Raw genomic sequence first — 21,781 nt, forward strand, 5'->3', positions numbered from 1 at the left:
TAAGTCTACAGCGTGTCCGGAAATAAAGTAGGCAAGAAAGAGATTATGTAATAGATATTCCATACCCTAGGAAATTCAATATGTTAGTACGCGTTTTTTTATGAGAGCAAACTATATAAGAACATAGGGCTTCGATGACTCTAAAACACCCAATTTCTTAGGAAAACAAAATACTCAAAAAAATGTGAAAATAAGAACATGTTAAGAACATTTTTAAGCTTAAGACTAAAAGAGTCGAAGACTTCAAAAATTTCGGATGTTCTTATAAAAAAACGTGTAAACTGGAATCTAGTTATTAAGACATAAAAAAAATTAACATTCAAACGTTAAGACGATTTTCATCTTTTAACAAATTATGTCCAATTTCCCCCCCAGACACACTGTATTTCACCATCGAAATATTAATAAGATTTATATAAATTCTTACCCTTTATATATCTCGATTAAGACTCAATATAGCTTCAAGGAGAAAGCAATGCTTCCCAAATTTAATAATTTCTTTGGAGCAAAAATCAAATTTGGAAAACACGCTTTTTATTCAATTTATCAATTTTATAATCGAACAGGAGCCCAATTATGGCCAAAATTTAAAAGTAAAAATTAAGAAGAACATTTACAACCTCGGAATTAAAAAAAAACGGCTTAAAAACTGATTTAAGGCCTTTTTAAGTCAAAAAGTGAATGAGATAAGTATTTCAACACTAATCCAAAATTGCGATACCGATTAAAACATTTTAATTATCTATTCATATTATAAAGAAATAATTACTGTGTCATAAAAATCTGCTCTTCTATACAAATTTTGCGTCCCTCTTGTCTTCGCTACTGGGGAGTTAAATTAAAGTTAAAATCTTGTTCCGTCAGTTGATCTACGGTTTAACAAGATTAAACATAACTTCTTTTCGATCACTTCCCACGTGGCATTTATCCATGCATAAACAAAGTTTATCCAATAGGTGTTGTGGCCAATAGGGCGAAGGCGTGGCGTTCTCAATTTGCCGCCTCTTTTTACGCCCCTCACGAGAAATCTTTTTAAACGATGCAACACGTGGCAAGAAAGCTGTATCCGTCGGATAACATCGATTCGAATTATTCATCTCTTCAGGACTCAAGCGTTCAGTATTTTTACCAGAACGGCTCTCTATAGCTTCTCGACGCGCTATTCTCTTCAAAACTCGACGTTGATTCTTACGACAGGCCACGTTCGTTGAATGATTAAAAGGGAATGCCGATCGATTGGTTGACAAATAAATCTCACACTTATCCTCTGTATTCTCAATTGGCGCCCGATAGAAACGCTCCAATCGATCCTTTTGTATGAAGATACCATGCTGACTTAAATGCTTAATACATTCCCCACACTCCGCATCAATCCATTTCAAATATTCAATCTTCTTCGGCACCAAGGGGCCGGTCATGGTCGTCACGTAACGGTCCTCGATAACATCGTTTCCCTTTGGTTTATGTTTCAGAGAAAGGCGCTTAGGAATGATAGGTTGATTGTAAACATCCCAGTCGAAGGATAAAAGGTCCGTCTGCTCATGCGCGTTAGGAGTCACGTCCTCTTCTTTAATAGCGATCATATTATCATACATTTTCTTCATCTTTTGCCATCTAATGAATTTTTTTATAAGAATTATCTACCAAATTAAGGCTTCGAATCAAAATAGTCATTTTATGGTTTGAAAAGTTAAATATTCATTAAAAACTGATAGAGTTCAATCTTTTTCTTCAAGTTTACTTTCCTCAAAATTTCCGGCCTATTCTTTTTAAACACCAGTCAAATAGAGAAAGTGCAGAGGAACTAGATATCACCGAAAAATTATAAAAGCCTTAACAAACCAAATGATTTGAAGGGGCAGGTGTAGGCATTTTTAGACAAGAGGCAAAGCTCTCTCCTCAACTTCAAGGGAATTGTGGCAAAGATTATCACAAAAGTTATGAATTTTTCCCCGATTTAAATTTTGCCCAAAAGTTTTATCCCCGTTAAGGTATTTTCCTTACCTTCTATCCTTATGATAAGCCTCAACACCATGCGCTACTTCTTTATAGCTCAACTCGTTATCATTATTGACATCGAGCGTAAAAATCAAATGGTCCAACTGACCGTCCGAAAGCGGAACTTTGATTTTCTTGAATGCCATTTTCAACTCGTCTCGTGTCATCGACCAATCTTTGTTTCGATCAACTTTCGTGAATAGGTCTACTAACCGTAGCCTATGATCTGCTAAGTAGTCAGCAATCAAGGCTAACGCTATCGGAAGCGGTGTTTTGACGTATGGTAAAAAGTCAACGTGCGCAGAAGAGATACGTCGTACGCGACGTTTAGAAAGCAAAAAATTTTCTTCTTTTTGTTTTGGAAACGAACCATCGGGTTTTTGCATTCGTTTGAGAATCCGTTTTTCAATTTCGGATTTATCGGATTTGTGTTCCATCCAAGAGTCATTGAGACCGAGTTTGTCGAGGTTCTTACGAAGTACTCTACGTTCTTGAACCCAAGCACCCATTTCTTGTCGCGCGGTCCGCGTACGTTCAATTTCCTCATCTTGAGCATCTTTGTCTAGGTTCACTAGAAAAATAGAGACAAAAAGTAACGGTTTAAAGTGCGATTTTTCGTGTGAACAATTAATATGACTTGAAAAGTGGCTTAGTTATCTTTTCAATCAGAAAAATTTCAACACTATATTTTTGTGAAATTCTTAAAAATAAAGCGTCATATTTATCTTTTTTTGGCAAAATAAATGTAAATAACCTGCTTTCGTTGGTGGTGTGGGTGGAATTTCAATTTCTCTTTCTTTTGCCTTGGGTGTTTGTGGGGCGGGCAAAAATACACGCCTTCTTGAGATAAATTGGCCTGAAGGATTTTCTTTCTTATATTCTCGATAGTCATGCGATAACTGCAAGTTGCGAACTTTCATTGTTGATATGGCGTCAGGTCAACTTCTACGAATAGAAAAAATAGAAAAACTTGATTTAGGGAGTGGTCAGAAAGTATCTACTAGGGGGAGTGAAGGATATTTCAAAAAAAAAAAAAAAAAATTCGCACCCCCACCCCTAACCTGGAAAATTTTTTCGAACCCCCCCTCAAAAGGGTTGAAAAAATTTCGCCCCCCCCTTCTTACAATCTTTTTCCCCCTACACTCTAACTGACTGATTAATAAGGTGAGGGCTATGCTTACTTATACTTATTTTTGGATAAGGGCGACTTGTCACATATAAATCGGGTTTAACTACAGTAAATTTCCAGATTGTGAGTGATCCTATAAGCCTCAATCTCGAAATGTTGTGTACTCATGTGGGGAGGACTACATTATTATATAGAAGGCAGCAAGTGGCTTGATTTCAAACCTGCCAGGGCAAAGAATTTAGTAACGAAGGAGGCACAACCGGAGAAAATTTTGATTTTGGACTCCTGAATTACTTCAAACATAGCTCTTTTTCGGACTGAAATTACAATCTGATGAAATGCTGATGAAAATCGAGGTATAAAACATGCCTTGAAAATCTTCCTATCAAAAGTTATGAAGGTTGAAAGTTTTGTGATGACTTCATCATAAGCCTTTCCAGGCAAAACCTAAAAATCCCGTAATAACGGAACTAGTTGACTAAATTTGGTGTTTTATACATGAATCCATGTCAAAATTCGAAGTTCCTTCTGATGCTTGGGCCTAAACGACATAGGAAGGCTTAAAACATCCAAAAGATTAGTCGCTTGTACACTGTGTTCCTGAAGGGAGAACGCTGCGTTGATTTGCCTTGTAAATCTCAAAATGTAGGATTTAAAGCTTTTAATTCAATTTGAACATCAGAATCAGAAAAATCAATGAATTTTAATATAAAATCATGTATAAAACATTAAATTTGGTCAATTTGTTCCAAAATTACGAGGTTTTTGAGTTTTGCCTGGAAAGTCTTGTGATGACGCCATCACTAAACTTTCAACCTTCATAACTTTTGATAGGAAGATTTTCAAGGCATGTTTTATACCTCAATTTTCATCAGCATTTCATGCTCTTTTTGCTGGAACCACCAGATTTTGAATATTTTCAAAAAAAAATTTTTTTTGCCCAGCCACCCGATGACGTCATCTGGCAGGTAGCCAGGTGGCAAAATTTGGTGTTACTGTTTAAAATTAAGTTTTAGACCCTCTAAGGATCATCTGTGCCAAATTTCATGCTTTTATCACCATCTGAAGTATTCTTACGTTTTTATGTGCTACCAGACCTCACTAAAGAAGCATAAAAGTAAACAAAAAACAAGCAAAATAGGTCTGCGTACGTACATTTTCCTTTGACCCCTCCCCTCCCCCTGTACGCAAGCATACGCTTTTGAGAAGACCCCCCTCTCCCCTTAGTGCGTACGTACTATGTGGACGGCCCCCTTTTGTCTGAATCATATGGAATTTAAAAGTAAAGATTTTCTTTGCATATACAATATCTTAATATAACAGGAGTAATATTTTGAGTTTGGTTTAAAAGTACTAGTGTTATCAGAGATTAAAGAGGCGCAACCATGGTTTGCGACAACAGGAGAAAAATTTCAATTTTCAACCACCCTTTTTTTATTTAAAAAAAAGCTAGACTATGCTGACATATGAAATTGTAAGAGGGGGATCCTTTAACAAACATTCTCTCTTAGTCCACTGAACCAATTTTTACACAATGTTAAGACCTATAGGAACCGAAATGGTGGAGACTATCACGATGGTATTTCATGAATACAGAATTAACAAATACGAAATACGAATAATGTCGAAATGTTTCAACAAAAAAAAATTCAAACCTTCAAATGTGAAACCATAAAATTTGACCTTCTGAGTTATCTCTTGAGTTGCCCAAAAATATTTCGCACCCTCCCCTTTTCCATTGGAAATTTTTTCGAACCCCCCTGAAATCCTCCTCCCCCCTCCCTAGTAGATACTTTCTGACCACTCCCTTATTCAAGTTGAACTCAAATCAGAAGCATTGAACTCGAAACCTTTAAGGTTAAAGCCCCAAAGGGATGAAACTCTCACTTATTTTCCATCCAAAACACGTGACCCGCGTGGTTTTCACACAAACGCCAAATTGAAGGAGACCTATCGACAGATTAGATTTATCACCAAGACAGTGGTAGACTCAATCTGTCATATCGAGTTGGGCGCTTATTTTAAGGCTTTATTTTTCATTGCTTGAGAAAGGTTACACATTCAACTCTAGCCATCCTTCAGGCTTTAAACGGTAAAAATCAAACATTTTGGAATTTTTTTTGGTTCAGGTGATGTATCTATTTAGTATCTAAAAATACAATTTCGGAAAATTTTTGTGGAAGTATCTTTCCTTTAAAATCTTCAAAAAACCTCATTTTTGGCAATTTTCTGACTCCACTAAATTTCCATACGAAAACAGCTATAATTTGGGATGTAGCCAAATAGAAAATTTTTCCGAAAAAATCTAAATAAAGAAATTATTTGTCATTAACTTAAAAAAAGTTTGAAACAATAAAATGATTTCCCCAAGCAGATTAGGGTTTTTTGTGAAAAGTATATGAATAGCGTCGTTATGACGTTTTATTAAGGTCCGCCACACTTATTCCTTAATTACCCATGATGTAATTACTTAAATTCATTTTTTCAAAAGCAGTTTCTTATTAAATAAGTCAAAGCAGCGAAAACGTTAGGTTTTATCTTCAAATTCTAAAATTGATTTTTCACTATAACCAGAGCCCTTAAGAATATTTGAGCATAAAAATCTCCGAAATTTAAGAATAGCCCAGCCTGATCCAAAAATTACTGGCTCTTATAAAAAAATGTGTACGTTTAGCCAGTGGAAGGAGTTTGGTGTAATTTGTGGTACGCTTGAATCTCTTTTTGTCTCGGTCAAATCAAGTCACGTGTACTAAAATACCTTATTTTTAATGATGAACATATAATAAACAAATTAACATCGGTTTAACTACGTGATTATCAAAACTCCAAAACCAAACAAACTACACAAAGGAATTTGACCTCATAATATGAAATTCCACGAGAAATTGTTTCTCTTCTATTAAGGAAAGCGGGACCTTTTTACACGTTTTTTATTAGTACCCAGTACGCTGAAATTTGGAAAATTAGAACATCGTACGAACGTTGCAAGCCTGAGAATTAAGAAATTTCTCAAATTTGTTCGACTTGAGGGCCAATTTTTCTAACCAAACGCCCAAAAAATAAGCACATTCAGGCTCAGCCCAAATTAAGACGTTCATGAAAATTGATTGTCTTTGTCACCGTTGTTATTCGAAAGCAAAAATATTAATCACGTAGTTTTCTGATAAGAAAAATAAATTTATCAAAGTGGACCCTCGTCTAAAATCTAAATAGCTTCACAAGTTCAAAATAAAATAATTACCGCGCTTTTTGTTGTGAATTCAATGTAACAAAATACGATGTTTGATTTCTTCCAGTGACTATCGTCGTCCAGTAAGACAAATCAAATATGCGACAAAATATACTGTTTCAGTATTTTTAACCAAGAACTGTTTATATTTCAAAAAGAAAATCGTCAACTTTTAAAATATTCTACAAAAAAAAATTCATGTTACAGTGGTGTTCCTTTCGATAAAAATTTCAACAGCCTAGTAATATGTTAAATACTAAAAAAAAAAGTTCAAAATAATAAATTTTCAACGACCACTAAAACGCGATGAGGTTAATTTTTCGCCATGAATTTTTCGCCATGAATTTTTGGTTGAATCCAGGGCGAAAGCTACAATCTTTCGAAAATATCTCACCGTGAAACCACCCAAAAAGTTCACGGTGAACTTTTGTCGAGACTTCCTGTTGATCGTACCGCTATGAGTATTTTAATATTAATCTTTTTTTAATAATCAAACGACTTGCTAAGGGTCCAGCCCTGAAACTCAGCATGAACCGGGAAAGTAACAAAAAATACTTAAAAGAGGTATTTTCGGCATTATTTGGTATTAAAATGTGTACCGATGGTATTTGAATACCAAACTTGAGGTATTTTGGTCATAAAGCGTGATAAAAAGCCAAATCTTTTGAAGTTGCTAGTTATTTTTGGCTCAAAATCCATAAGCAACTTTTTGGCTAAAATCCGGAGAGTTAGCAACTCCAGCCCTGAGTCAAAAAATGAGGTTGCTTATTAAAAAAAGATTGAACTCAACATTTAGAATTTCGATCAAAAATAGAGGGAATGGTGTATATACACAAGGAGAAGAGAAAATAAATATATTTTACCAAATAAAGGCTTGGGGACACGAGAAGTTTTTTTCGAGCAACGCAACATGCTCCATCCCACCAACGCCAAAAAGTGCGTGTTCCATGGTTTCTTTTTTTGTTTCATGGGACAAAAAGTGAGGGAAATACCCAAAAGACACGCTGATTTTGTCCCTGGGACAAAAGTTAGATTTCACTTTTATTGGTAGAAAGAGAAATGGGGTGGAGACACGAGAGAAAGCGTTTCAGGTTGGTAGGATGGAGCATATTGCATTGCACCAACGCGAAAAAAACTTCTCGTGTCCCCAAGCCTTTACTAATGGACAACTTTTCAGCAGCTCACAATTGGTTAGACGTTGAGGGCAACAAGTATGGCCAATAGAAAAGACATTTTCATATTTTACGTCACAAGCAACGCTTACCTCGTTTTCATAAATATTGTGACGGTGCTCGATTCGCAGAGGATTTCATATAAGAAGTTAATTCTATTTGCAATAGTAACATTTGGATGCTCAAGGGATATAATATATAAATGGTTACAAAACGAGGCCAGTCATTGCAATCAAAATAGGATTATGAAAAGGCCTATTGATTAAATTTTCTCACTTCTTTTCCAATGGGGCAAAAGGGTAGCTTGTCATGTATAATATTGCCATAAGGTAAATTGAAACACGATAAAAAATAATGCGGTTTTAAAAAGAAGAAATGGTCTATCTACAAAATAACTATAAAGAAAATGAAGAATTCTCATTTTCAAGGCTTGGAGACACGAGAAGTTTTTTTCGCATTGGTGCAATGCAACATGCTCCATACCACTTACCTGAAACGCTTTCTCGTGTCTCACCCCATTTTTCTTTTAATAACATTTGTGCTTCTCTCACTTTTGTCCCAACCACAATGGAGCAAGATTGATTCGAATTAATTTTGCTCCATTATCCCATGGACAAAATCAGCGTGTCTTTTGGGTATTTCCCTCACTTTTTGTCCCATGAAACAAAAACAAAAAACCACGAGACACGCACTTTTTTTTCTTGTGTTGGTGGGATGGAGCATGTTGCAAGAAAAAAACTTCTCGTGTCCCCAAGCCTTAAAAAGCAGAAGAAATCTTTTCCTGGAGATGCTCTTGTCTTGTAGGTAAATAAATATCAAAAGCCAAAAACAAATGTTATGTAGCATTCTCGAGGATTTTTCAAAATTAAAACCTTCTGAATCCTTGTCAGCTTTTCCCGGTGAAAACATCACAGGTCATGTTATCGTTCAATCATACTTGAACTACACCGCCATTATGCCCACCATTCATATGAATGCCGCCATTTTGTCCGTTCTCTTTCAGTAATTGTTTTTTACTTTCTCGACCGTCCCCGTTTCGAAGAAATTCTTTCTCGGCTGTTTGGTTTTCATATGATGGTGTGTTCTTGACAAACCCTGGGAATGAAAATGTAGATATTGATGAGTGTCTCATGTTTATACTTTTTAGTAAAAGCTATATATCTTTAAAACTAATTAAGCTATACGAATGAAACTTTCAGAAAAGTTTTACAATAGGCTCAATGTCATTTTTATTTGCATAATTTTATGAGCCTAGCATAAATAGAAAAAGCTACGTCAAAATTTCAATTTTAGGCCCTTTTTTTGACACACCCGGTATTTGTTTACACTTACGTACCCTTATATGACTAGGTGTATACGTTATTATACGAAAATAAGTAGACATGTAATTAAAACGAATTAAGAAATTATGTGTTAATTATAACCCTTTTGATTAAAACCAACCGTGGTGCCCTTGAGAAAGCAAACAAAATTTGTTTTAATTTTTTGCATGTAAATTTCAAGGCCGTATTAATGTGGTAATTAGGTAATACGAATCTTGCAATTATTTCGAAGCACTTAACAAATCAAATTGCTTATATTTTTTTGGGTCAAAAGTAAACGATCTAAATTTAGCCTAAGCTAAATTCAACAAAATGAGAATTTTATGAAAAGTCACCACTTTAAAGTAGACTTTATAGCAATTTTCATGCATTTCAATTTCTCCAATTTCCAAATTTCCAACCCCCAATTCTTCGTCAATTTTTAAAAATTTATCATTCACCAAAATAAAATAAATCGCCGGTAAAGCTAACTGTTTCATTAAAGTTCCTTGAGCTAACATAAAACATATGGTTCCTTCGCCAAGCCAAATTAATGTCACGCTAAAATTAATCGAGGTATGTTCTATTAGAAATGTACATTTAAAATTTAGAAGGAAAATGACTTACAGGTCAGAATTACAGGTAGAATGATCATCCCGTGAATGAGACCCAGTAAAATGATTGAGAATACCATTTTGAAGAAGAGGCGGAACAGTTTACTGCTACTGATCGATAACACCAGGATACCAATCAATGTACTCAGCGCTGTTAAATGTAAAGAAAACAAAAAATATTATTGAACAATGAAGTTGAAGAATTATAGCCAACTCTCTCTATTTTGAACCTTAATAATTCATATCTCTCTGTAATTCGAACTAGAAAGAATGGTCCCCTCATCCCGAAAGTAGTTTAAACTACTCTCTGTAATTCAAATCTTTCTCAAATTCTAAGCTAATTCTTGGTCCTTTGAAGATCGAATTAGAGAGAGAGCCAAGGCTCTATCACTCACACTGAAGAAAAAAACGTAATTTTTCTTCAGACTTACCTCCTTTTAAAATACTTGATCCAATGTTCGAAATCGCATCCTTCATTTGTTCATCCGGCCCCGTTTCCTTGGAAACCAAATAAGCATGCACAATATGGCAGCTGTAATCAACAGCAAATCCGACAGCCATTACAAGAACAAGCATAGTGATTGAATTCAAAGAGAGATCCCATAAATACATCATTCCAAGAAGTTCGATTAAAAATGAGATGAAGGTTAAAAAATGGATTAAAGAGACTTTCGGGTTAACGACGAACGGTAACGTTATACTCAAAATGACGGCGGCACAAATAGCGACGTTGGTTAAAGTCGCTTTGATGATGACGATTAAATGTGAGACGTAGATAAAAGTAAAGGAGACTGGGTACAAAGGGATTGGGAGCGAGTCACATGCTTCACGCAGATTGACAAGTGCATCACGGCGGAAAACTAATGACCAACGATCTTTGGTGAAAAAGTGTATTCTGGATGCCGAGATGCGTCCCGTTTCGGTATCTTGAACAATGTCGATACGGAAATCTTTGAATTGGTTTAAAAACGTGGGAAGGTTCTTATAGAAACTGTCACCACTGATCGATAAGGATTGCGCTTCTGACCATTGCATGTATGCTGTCATCCAGTTAACAGTTAAACTTGTATTCAATTCGGGTACTTTTGATACTGGAAATGTATCAAGGGTCTTAAAGATTTGTTGGATTTTCGGGTCCGTATAATTGACGTTTGGGTCATCTAGAACAACATCCATTTGGAAGACACCAAAAGGGAAATTTGATTCGAGCGTTTGAAGCCAGTTGACGTATGACGATTTTGCGGACCCAGAAACTTTGTAATCGAAGTCAAGGGACGTGTGGATGGTGCCATAAATCCCCATTATGAGGAGAATCGCGGCGAAAATGACGACACCGATTTTAACGAATTTATTCATCAAGAAGTTGCCATATGCTTTCATGACCTAGAAAAAAAGAGATAAGAGAGGTTACAATTTAGAGCCTCATTGTAAGAAATTGCACCATAACAGAGCAACTCAAATTCCCTCGTTTTAATCCTTAGACCACGAGGGACGCGTATATGTGTCTCAGACTTGAGGCCATAGCTCCTGACCACTTGATTTAAAGGGCATAAACCGAATGATTTTAGAAAGAGTATAAAAATAGCTTTCCAATGGCACCAAAACCATATTCTGAATCAAAAGCTACAAATTTTTATGGCACTTTAAAGTTTTGAGTTTCAAAAAAAAAATTAGAAAAATTTCAAAAAAACAGCGCGCACTAAGGGTTAAAATTTAGGTCGTCTTAGTTCTAGATAAAGAAAGGAAAAGGGTGAAAACAGGCCTATTATCATGCACAAATTTGGAGTTCTAAGATTTGGTTTTCCTAAGATATATGTAACTGAAGCCAGCCAGCAAGGAACATTGTTTCAACGTTTGTCTAGCGTACGTAATGTCCATTTAACATTCAATGGACGTTAAAACAACGTTGTGGGCGTGAGAAATAACATGACCTAGCAATGACCTTAGATAATTAAAGAGAAGCATTCGTTTAAGAGATAAACGATGTTTGTTGTTGATACCAAATTGTGCTACTATGGGAATACAACAAAAAATGTTCGGTTTCTTTTGATTAAGATTTACATTTAAGATAGTAGTTTTTTTTGAAATGGGTTTCCGCTTCTTGCATTAAGGAGATCCGAGTGATCTTTGTTATATCATTTTAGATGACCATGACACGTCATGATATGTTCCTAGCTGGCACACGACGTTGTTTTAACGTTCATCTAACGTTATATTGACGTTATGAATCCCTTTAAAACTACTCGATTAAAAATAATAATAGCCATAATTTGACCGATAATTTTGACTTTCTTAGGTTCTTTCACCGTTAAGGGTTTAATTTTAAAGCTTTGATTCTGAATCGTTTATCCGAACGAATGCTTGCTGTAGATTGAGTGACTACTTGCAATGTAAATAAAAAATATATTTTTTGAATTTAATTTTTTTGATTGAAATTCATGAATGTTTTGATCTTTGGAGAGACTACCTACCTTTCGGATTTTGTTGTGATCTTTACAGGGAATACTCTAGTTGCATCAAAATCAGACCCTTAATTTAAAAGCCATACATAACCCACAGCATTTTTCTCAATACCCCTCACACCGTGGAAAAATACTGGGGTTCTATTCAACTCGTGTGTCGTGGTATTAATTTCCCTGTGTGTGGCCCAAGTGATTTTAATGTTGATTCAAAATAATTGCTCTTTAATTACTTCTTTCGATAATTAGAGGATTCTTTTAATTGCATGGAGGAAAATTGTAATTAGGGTAACCAAGTTGCATGTTTAGTATCTAACAAAATAACCACTGATGCATCTCTATCTCTGGTTCCCCGGGGTTTCGAAATTCGCATCTCAGCGACAAACTTTGACGTTTTGGGATCCTAAAAGGGATCCATCCTTAAAGGCGTGAAAAAAGTACCCACCCAGATAGTTGACACTTATATAGACGGTACTCATTTTGTCTCGGTGTCCACTCGGGTCTGGATAGTAAGTACTGTGGACTCGCGATAACTGTACGCTCATTTCTGTTTTTAATTTACTTTTGCAAGAAGTGTTTCTTATTTGACGAAACATTTTTTCTGGGTCCAAATTTTAGTTCTATTAGAATTAGAATTATTTACCCCTCCCTCCAAGAGCCCAGGTTTTCCTCGAGTAGAGTAAAAATGTAAGAATGAAAAGATGGAAATAGAAGATGATCTCACTCACCTTTGAGAAGCACGTGTCTTTGTTTTCTTTTTTCAACATCAATTCTTCTGATTTCTCATCACCATGAAAACAAGGTAAGCAATCCCAACGGTTGGCTCCAATACGTCGAATATCATACGACACCAGCGCCAGAAAGAAGGTCAAAATCATCAAAAAAGCAAACAAAATCGATAAAAATGCAAAAATGCAGAAAATTTTGACCGCAGGAAACATTGATACGGCTCCGACCATAAATGCAACCAAGTCGGTTAAGGTGGTCATTAAAATTGACAAACCAGCGTGTTTCAAAGCCATACCCAATCGATCAGGACCTTTGATCTCCATGGGAACCCGATCAAGATGGTGCATTATAATAAACATATCGTCGATTCCGATTCCCAAAACCAAAAACGGGAGAACCCCGATGAATCCGACATAAGGTTGCCCGATTAGTAAACCGAGTCCAAAACCAGCCCCTATACCAAACAAAACAGCCAAGATCCCAGCTAGTGAAACCAAGATATGACTTTTGATTTTTGCCTGGAGGTTAATCATGCCCAAAGTGCAAAACAAAATCATGGAAAAAATCGAAGCACCAATAAGCGATACATTATCTTTTGTATTTTGCGAAATGCTATCATCCAATCCACGCACAGTATTATAAGCCAATGAAATTCCCTCTAATGAAAGTTCTTTTTCTTTGCTTTTCAAGTAGTCGATTATCGATTTTTCGATTTTTGAATTCTGTTCATATTTGGTTCGGGTCTGTGAAAAATGGACTGGGTATGATATTCGAATCACATTACTGTCAAGTTTCTGTTGAGTTATGTCCGTATTAAATTTACCAAACATCTGTGGGAAGTTCCGCTTCGGCGATAGCCCGTTCCCCATAATGGTAGAGTCTGACGTTAGAGCTTTGAATAAAGTTTGACTAACATTTTGAAAATTGTCTTGATGGAAAATCCCATCAAAAGGGTTAATTGAAACACAACTGTTAGTTCTTGGCTGCTCCAAACAGTAACTGTCAAACCCTTTAATCTGTAAAATGTCTTTATGCAGCTTATGCGCCATTTTGAATGTCTCACTATTCAATATATTTCGACCATCGTTTCGAATCAATATAAACTCTTCATTTTGTATGTAATAATTGAATGAGTCTTTAACGCGATCTAAGCTCTTGAAAACGAAACTGTTTTGCGGATAAAACAGTCGCTCGGCTTGTCCGTACACACTGTATTTCAAGAAGCCAGCCATCAACGCAAATGACGTCACCAGGCTAACCACTAATACTAGTGCGGGTCGTTTATAAACAAATCGGCCCCATTTTTCGAATAAATTGCCAAGACAAGTGTGAAATTTACCACATAAGCGGTTCCACGAGGTCAAACACCCACACGCCATGTTATTTTTTTAAATGTCCTTTCACGATACACAAGTATCTAATGTCTACTATCTAAAACATTTCCATGTATATACCAATGTTGTTAATTTTAAATAAATGGTTTCTAATAGAGAAATTGTATAAATTATAAGGTGCCATGACTACGTATACATTTGGCTGATGACGTATCGTCAGAGATTATAAAGAATTCAATTCACATGAGAGAATCTCTATGTAGTTTTTTTATGGTAGAAATAGAACTGAGATTTCTCTGTCTCTCTTTCTCCCTATCTCACTTCAATCAATTTAATTTTGTTTCTATATTTAATGTTAATTCTTATCTGAGGATAAAAAAAATTTTTTTTTTCGAAATTGAAAGAAAAATATTTGGTGTTCCAGGTCATTTGACCCTGAATAACAAGAAAAAGAAAAAGCAAATCTTCTCGCAGTTAGACATTTATAGAAAACTAAAAACCGCAGTTTGGAGAGAACATGTTCTTTAATCGGCGCTCCCCTAGCGTGCTGGGTCAGTATGATTTTCAATCACTGGCGCGTTTTAAAACGGGAGATTTGTATATTTGCAGACTCTTTCGAAAAATTTGCTTTGAAAGGGGTTAGAACGGCAAGTTTTATCAAGGGGATCTCTCAAAGATGGAAGGGATGCATTCTTATCGTTAGGCCCCCTGTGCAATCGCGTATCCGTGTATCCAAGGCTTCATTTACGTTACCCTGAATGTAGAAATAGAATACCCTGGTGTTTCTTGATGCGAGTTCCTTCTCTTAGAGGTGGGACTTCTCAAAACAATATGTCATGAAAATCAGACGTTACGACGTTTAAAACAAGGTCTAGCTTTCATCCATACGTTGTGTACCAGCTTGGAATCCCATGCTCTTCATAAAAAAGCTCAAACCGTAAATATCTAAAGATCCGCCAAAAACGCTGTTACTGTAGCTTTCAACGATAACCACGGAATTTTGTGCAAAGAAGAAATAATTCATTAAAATAGTTCCGTAAAGGAACAGCGTATTTCTATTTTTTCATGTTATCATGATTTTTTGAAACGCAGCCAAGTGCTTTGACTAGCACGTGTACGAGGGGAAGTAGCTTGTTAGCTCTTGACCAAAGAAATCGTAAAAAATGTTCTCGAAATTCACCTTACCAGCGCGTAGCGTATTTGTGCCGAATCTTCTATCTGGAAAGCGCACGGAATCTTGTAAAGTAAAATTTTCAGTAAGATGAACTTTTTTCAACATTTTTAAAACAAAAGAAAAATTAAGTCCAATTTCATAAACAAGTCATTTTAGAGCAACGAAAATTGAACAAAAAGTCAGCCATCATTAAATGGTGCAACGGACATTCAAAGTAGATTATAAATTGTAACTTAAAAGTTTCATGGTCATAGCATAAATAAAAAATCCTGCTTCAAAATTTCAATTATGAAGACACCGCTAATAAAACGACAGGGAGACGTTAGAGCAACATTTCGTACCAGTCAACATCCATTTTGATAAAACCATGAAGGAATAATGCAATGGAATACTCAAATGAGAAAATTTATCCATCTATTAGTTCGGATAGCTTAATTGGTTGCAATCACAGGAAATATTGAAAATAAAATGAAGGAATAAAGAGAGACAGTATTTCTATAGTAACATAACAAGCATGAGCCATTGGTGGTCGTTTATGTAAAAAATGATCGTTATATATACCTGATTATCATAAGATACCCCACTAAAGTTCGAGAATTGGCTTGAAAACGAAATTGTATTGCCGCCAAAAAAATGGCTTTAGAAAATTCTGTTTGCCAAATCTATACAGTTTCAATCTTTTACAAGAGTACATTTCCCATCAACTCTTTACCTCTCCAGAAGTTACTTGGCTACCAGTGTGAAAAGAATTGTGAAAATCGAGATTTTCAGCTTTGAGAGGACTTTGGTGCTCGCCAAACAGAAACAACAATAATATATTAGGCCTTGGGGGTGGCACTGACCTTGACGGCCGACGGGGACACGTCACTAGAGTCTGAAAAGTGAACCCTGTCCAGATATGAATGTTTGGTAAATTTGGTCCCTGGAAATCTAAATTTTAGAAAATAGACAGAATATTGAAAAAATTTGTAGCTTTCACCATGAAAATTTTTCCAAAATAACCAAAAGTCGTCCCTCTGTTAGATTCACTTTTTAGTAAATTTGGGTTTCTATCAGATATCTTCAGAGCCTAAAAAAGTGACCCTGTCCAGCGGCACGTCCCCTTACCCAATTTTGCCTAAGTGCCCCCCCCCCGGATCTTAGGCTTGCCGAGACTTGGTAAATAAGACGATTGTTCATTTTGTTAATCAGTCCGTAATTTAAAATTCAAAGCAGTTGCTAAAATTAATATCAACCCTGTATCGCCAAAGTTTCCAATAAGGCCTTTGAACCCTGACATTAAAACGAAAAATTAACAAATTTCAAATACCATTACAAACTCTCGAAAAACAATATAAAAATTTTTAAAGTAGATATAGTCGGATTTCTCAACATAAAGTATTTTTTTTCCAAAAATTCTCTCATATACAAGCATGTGCACCGCCGCACTGGAGACCCGATTGTATCGATAATGTGAACTCGTCAGAGGTTCCGAAATCAATTTTTTTTGAAAAGTAAAACACAACATATAATCCCTAAAAAACAACAATGTGCCAAATATCAGCCGTTTCCGATCCTTGTCGCGATCTCTAGAGCCTCAGTACTGAAGACATACAAAAGAGACAAACATTCTCAGATTTTAGCTCAACTGAACAGTCAAATTTCATCAATCAGACTTTCATCAGTCCAACGATCCACAATCAATTGTTATCAAAACCATTCGGCAATACCACCGGCAACAAACGATTTCTTTAAATTTGACTTTCTAAATAGACCTTTTCGGGGTCACTCATATTCGTCGTTCACATGACTAAAGGTTAAATCTCAAAATTAGTACCTTAGGATTTAAAGTTTTACTGTGGTGGTCATCTTTGAGATTGAGATTGCCCTTTTTTCATGTAGAGGAATAGTCAGTGTTTTCATACGACAAAAAGACCAATGTCAGAATTGCAAGATTTCCAATTCTTTAATATTTAAGTTATGTAAAATATCTTAAGCTCACAGACTCAGAATATCATTTTCTTCATAGTACACAGATCTAACGCGATTAATTAAGCTTAAAAAGTATCAAAATATTAAAAGAACGTCATACTTATATAATATATGTACCGTTTTCTCATGATGATAATTTGAAGAGTTATTCACCAATGACCTAAGAAGGAAATAAAATCCCGCCGTGCATACAACCCGACTAGAGTAGGGGTAAATCTAGCCTATCTCTATTCCAACATCACTTGAAAACTTATGTCAAGACCCATCTGCACGACATACCATATGAAAGACTAGAGGAAATACAAACTCAAAATACAAAGCTTAAAATAACCATCCTTTTGATAAGCACACCCGGGATTTACAAAATACAAAAAAGGAAGGTATTTTGTTGCCCAACAAAATAGAAGTCCGAAAAAAGTACAAGTGAGAGACAAAGTATATTGAAGCGAGATAAACGAATAAAAAAAGGTAGAAAAGGGTTTTCTAGAGGTAGAACATTGAGGTTGATTAAACAGTCCTTTATGTAAGGGGTTAAAGAAAAAACTCCTAAAATACAGTATGTAACTATAGAGACACAAAAGGATGAATAACAAAAAAACCGTTCCATCCTTATCTAGCTTAAGATTTTCAAAACTAAGTAACCAACAGATCAGAAAGCCTAAAAAAAAACGTGATAGAGAATTTTCACCGCAAAACTTTGTTCTCATTTTTATTTTTTCGTTTTTATCTTTATCAATATTTCAATCAAATTTTTATCTAAGATGGCGGCCTTCTTTACTGTTTCCCTTCTGGCGGTCAAGTTGTCTTTCATCATCTAAGATAAATCAACTAACAACTTTCTACGAGCAAATCTTTCAGAGGTCAAAGTTCTTTAAAATTGTCCCACTTTATTACATAAGGAAGTTTTTTGAAGAGAGCAATGGGATGAAAGTTATTACAGTAGAGTCTCCATAACTCGAACCCGCCGCACGGGGAACAGAAATTTGTTCGAATTGAGGAGATTTCGAGTTATGGAGTAAGGCACTGTTAGTTGAAGGGGCGAGGAAACTTGTTCGAGTTAAGAGATATTCGAGTTAGACAGACTCCACTGTACTTATTGAATAAAAAAGGTCTTAAAATCAGCCTTTTCTTAGAAATCACGAATCTGGAGAATCCAAATCATCCAGAGACTACACAACGCTGTTTCAACGTCCATCTAACGTTACATTCGCGCTGGGAACGATGTTTTGCCGTTTCGTATCAACTGCATGGATAGATTTAAAGGTTCAAAACCTTAAAAGCAAAATCAGATAATTCTATAATTTCGAGTTAGGGAAATTTAGAGTATTGGAGTGAGATATATAAGGCATTGTTAACCGAAGGGACTTGTTCGAGTTAAGGAGACATTAGATTTGAAGAGGTTCGAGCTAGAGAAACTCTACTGTATTATCAGTTATCTGTTTGTTGTTGAACAAATTAACGCAGAAAGTGTTCGATACTAAAGCTAGAGCTTCCATTAAAAGTTAAAAATTTTCCTGGGCAAGTGTGAACGGGGAGGGGATACAATTTTTGGCAAAGTGAATAAATCCCGACTATCTGTTCCTCGATAATACCAAGAAACTTTGATAATACCTGATTGGACAAGACATATTTTGCGTATATCCTAACGTTTGAAACTCTTGCTTCACACTCCGAATCTAAAAGAAACACTTAACAAACCTTTCTCCCAAAAATTTCACTTGAAAACTTTTGTCAAGACCCATCTGCACGACATACCATATGAAAGACTAGATGAAATACAAACTCAAAATACAAAGCTTAAAATAACCATCCTTTTGATAAACACACCCAGGATTTACAAAATACAATAAAGGAAGGTATTTTGTTGCCCAACAAAATAGAAATTCGAAAAAAGTACAAGTGAGAGACAAAGTATATTGAAGCGATATAAACGAATAAAAAAAGGTAGAAAAGGGTTTTGTAGAGGTAGAACATTGAGGTTGATTATTAAAAAGTCCTTTACGTAAGGGGATTAAGAAAAAACTCCTAAAATACAGTATGTAACTATAGAGACACAAAAGGATGAATAACAAAAAAACCGTTCCATCCTTATCTAGCTTAAGATTTTCAAAACTAAGTAACCAACAGATCGGAAAGCCTAAAATAAAAAAACGTGATAGAGAATTTTCACCGCAAAACTTTGTTCTCATTTTTATTTTTTCGTTTTTATCTTTATCCATATTTCAATCAAATTTTTATCTAAGATGGCGGCCTTCTTTACTGTTTCCCTTCTGGCGGTCAAGTTGTCTTTCATCATCTAAGATAAATCAACTAACAACTTTCTACGAGCAAATCTTTCAGAGGTCAAAGTTCTTTAAAATTGTCCCACTTTATTACATAAGGAAGTTTGTTGAAGAGAGCAATGGGATGAAAGTTATTACAGTAGAGTCTCCATAACTCGAACCCGCCGCACGGGGAACAGAAATTTGTTCGAGTTAAGGAGATTTCGAATTATGGAGTAAGTCACTGTTAGTTGAAGGGACGAGGAAACTTGTTCGAGTTAAGAGACAGACTCCGCTGTACTTATTGATTGAAAAAGGTCTTAAAATCAGCATTTTCTTAGAAATCACGAATCTGGAGAATCAAAATCATCCAGAGACTACACAACGCTGTTTCAACGTCCATCTAACGTTACATTCGCGCTGGGTACGGTGTTTTGTCGTTTCGTATCAACTGGATGGATAGATTTAAAGGTTCAAAACCTTAAAAGCAAAATCAGATAATTCTATAATTTTGACGAAAAGATACCTTCCATGGTCCTCAGAAAAGTCTTTTGAAAAAACTGTCTGACTCAATTATTCTCAAAAAATATTACGAACCATCAACTTTCCAAAATGTTTCACTATGTAAACATTAATGACGATAATGAAAACATAAAGACACTGTAAAGATTGCCATCCATTTAATCAACAAAGACCTCGAAACTCTAGAACTACGCAAAGGGTTTTCAAAATACTTTGACCTAAATTGTATATACTGACCATGTAAGGGAGGTAATCTCCCACATAATATATCTTAAACCTTTTCGTATCTGTTATTGTCCTGTATACAGCTCAAAATAAGATACATGAGTTGATAATGAAGCATTGACCAAAATTTCATCGACAGGCCTGCAACACCATTGGTCATTCTTCAGTATGAAAAATGAGGTGTTTGAGTGACATTTCAGAAATCGTTAATATCAAGATATGGGTCAAAAGCTTTAATCAGAAAATTGTCCATTTTCAAAAGAGCAAAAACGAAAAACATACAATGTTGTTTGAAAGTCCATAGTATGTCAATCACGAAGGCATTCTAAAGCAACTGCTTTAGAATGGGTGCATGCCCTCATCTTCGTCCCGCCAGAGAATATTATTTGGGACGTCTGAATTTAATTAAGCTGATAAATAAGCAGGGAAAGAGGTTGAAATTACCGTAAACAAACCAAGAAATATTCATAAACATCCACCCATCCCTAATCATACAAAGCCTCATACGTCAATTTTTACCAACTCTTCAAATGTGACAAAAGGTTTGGCGAAGATCTCAGTAACAAATATTATTGGCAAGAATATTTCTCCTAGACTGGATGGATACCCTGAGATTTTTTTTATTTGAAGTTTCTGGTTAACTGCCTGGTCTTACAACGTCGATTAACATTCAAAATTACAAGGCAGCGCATGCTTGCTTTGTCGAATAAATGATTCCGCGCAGCGAAAAATTTCCCTTTACAATCTGGAAGATCAGGCGACAAAAAGCAGATAAATAAAAATAAAAATTACAATCTACAGCTTTGATATCCAGGCTAGATCTCTCCATACCCTTTAAGTTAAGTAACAGTCACGGTGATGCGACTTTTATCTGATCTCAAGAGCTCATTATACTACAAATTATGTAATAATTACGCCTCAACCAATATCAAAAAACAAAATAAACACACATCGCATCGCGGCCATTACCAATCAAGTTACCATAGTAACCGATGCTATGTATCATTTTTAGTAACCATGGGTTACTATTGTTGTTTTGATGAAAGTGCATGAAGTCAGGTCAGAAGGATAAAAACGAGGAACGAAGAGAATGGATGAAGTTAAGTCTTTTTATAAGAACAAACTATTTAAGAACATAAGGCTTCAATGGCTAAAATGCCAAGAACAAGTTAAGAACATTTTAAGGCTTTGCGGACTCTAAAACGGCCATTTTCATAACAAAATGGATAAACATGCATGTCAAAAACATTTTTCGGTCTGAAACTCAAAAACTTAAGAACATCCCAAGGCTTCAAAAACTTTGGATGTTCTTATAGAATAAACGTGTACACCTCTCATAATAAATAACTTAATTACCTGGCAATCAAAGCGTAGGTAGATCCAGTTTAGCAATACCATTGTGGAAGGATCATGTAAAAGTACAATCACGTGAGATTCTAGTATCACGTGACTTGCATTTAGTGGAAAGGGCTTAACCCATTCAATACCACTGACGTCATATGAGATCGGTCACTCAATTTTCGGTCACGCACCGGTAGGTCTAGACCTAGGAGCGCCGCGACCCATGCCGACCTGTTATTTTTTTACCCCGCCCGAATGAAAAAACTAAGTTGAGATTGACATTTTTTTCTTAATTGGGGCGTGTAAACGTTTTGAAATCAAA

At 35.6% G+C, this 21,781-nt stretch overlaps 2 protein-coding genes across 2 annotated transcripts in view; both read right to left on the reverse strand.

The window, feature by feature from the left end:
* Positions 1-709: 709 nt before the first annotated feature.
* Positions 710-21,781, reverse strand: part of LOC136800244 (EF-hand calcium-binding domain-containing protein 12-like) — a 40,480-nt gene continuing 19,408 nt past the window's right edge. Inside the window, exons 3-5 of the mRNA XM_067056866.1 lie at positions 2,753-2,943; positions 2,005-2,569; positions 710-1,614 (exon numbers count right to left, since the gene is read on the reverse strand). Of these exons, the coding sequence (XP_066912967.1) occupies positions 870-1,614; positions 2,005-2,569; positions 2,753-2,918 (1,476 nt within the window). The 5' untranslated portion in view covers positions 2,919-2,943 and the 3' untranslated portion in view covers positions 710-869. The remainder of the gene's footprint in view (positions 1,615-2,004; positions 2,570-2,752; positions 2,944-21,781) is intronic.
* Positions 6,467-14,143, reverse strand: LOC136800243 (patched domain-containing protein 3-like). The gene is made up of 4 exons (XM_067056865.1): positions 12,631-14,143; positions 9,875-10,826; positions 9,457-9,594; positions 6,467-8,623 (listed from the first exon to the last, which is right to left on the reverse strand). The coding sequence occupies exons 1-4, from the start codon at positions 14,008-14,010 to the stop codon at positions 8,460-8,462; spliced, it is 2,634 nt and encodes an 877-aa protein (XP_066912966.1). The 5' UTR covers positions 14,011-14,143; the 3' UTR covers positions 6,467-8,459.

This window comes from Clytia hemisphaerica, unplaced genomic scaffold (genome assembly GCF_902728285.1).
Source record: "Clytia hemisphaerica strain Z4C2 unplaced genomic scaffold, Clytia hemisphaerica genome assembly, whole genome shotgun sequence".
Classification (NCBI taxonomy): Eukaryota; Metazoa; Cnidaria; class Hydrozoa; order Leptothecata; family Clytiidae; genus Clytia; species Clytia hemisphaerica.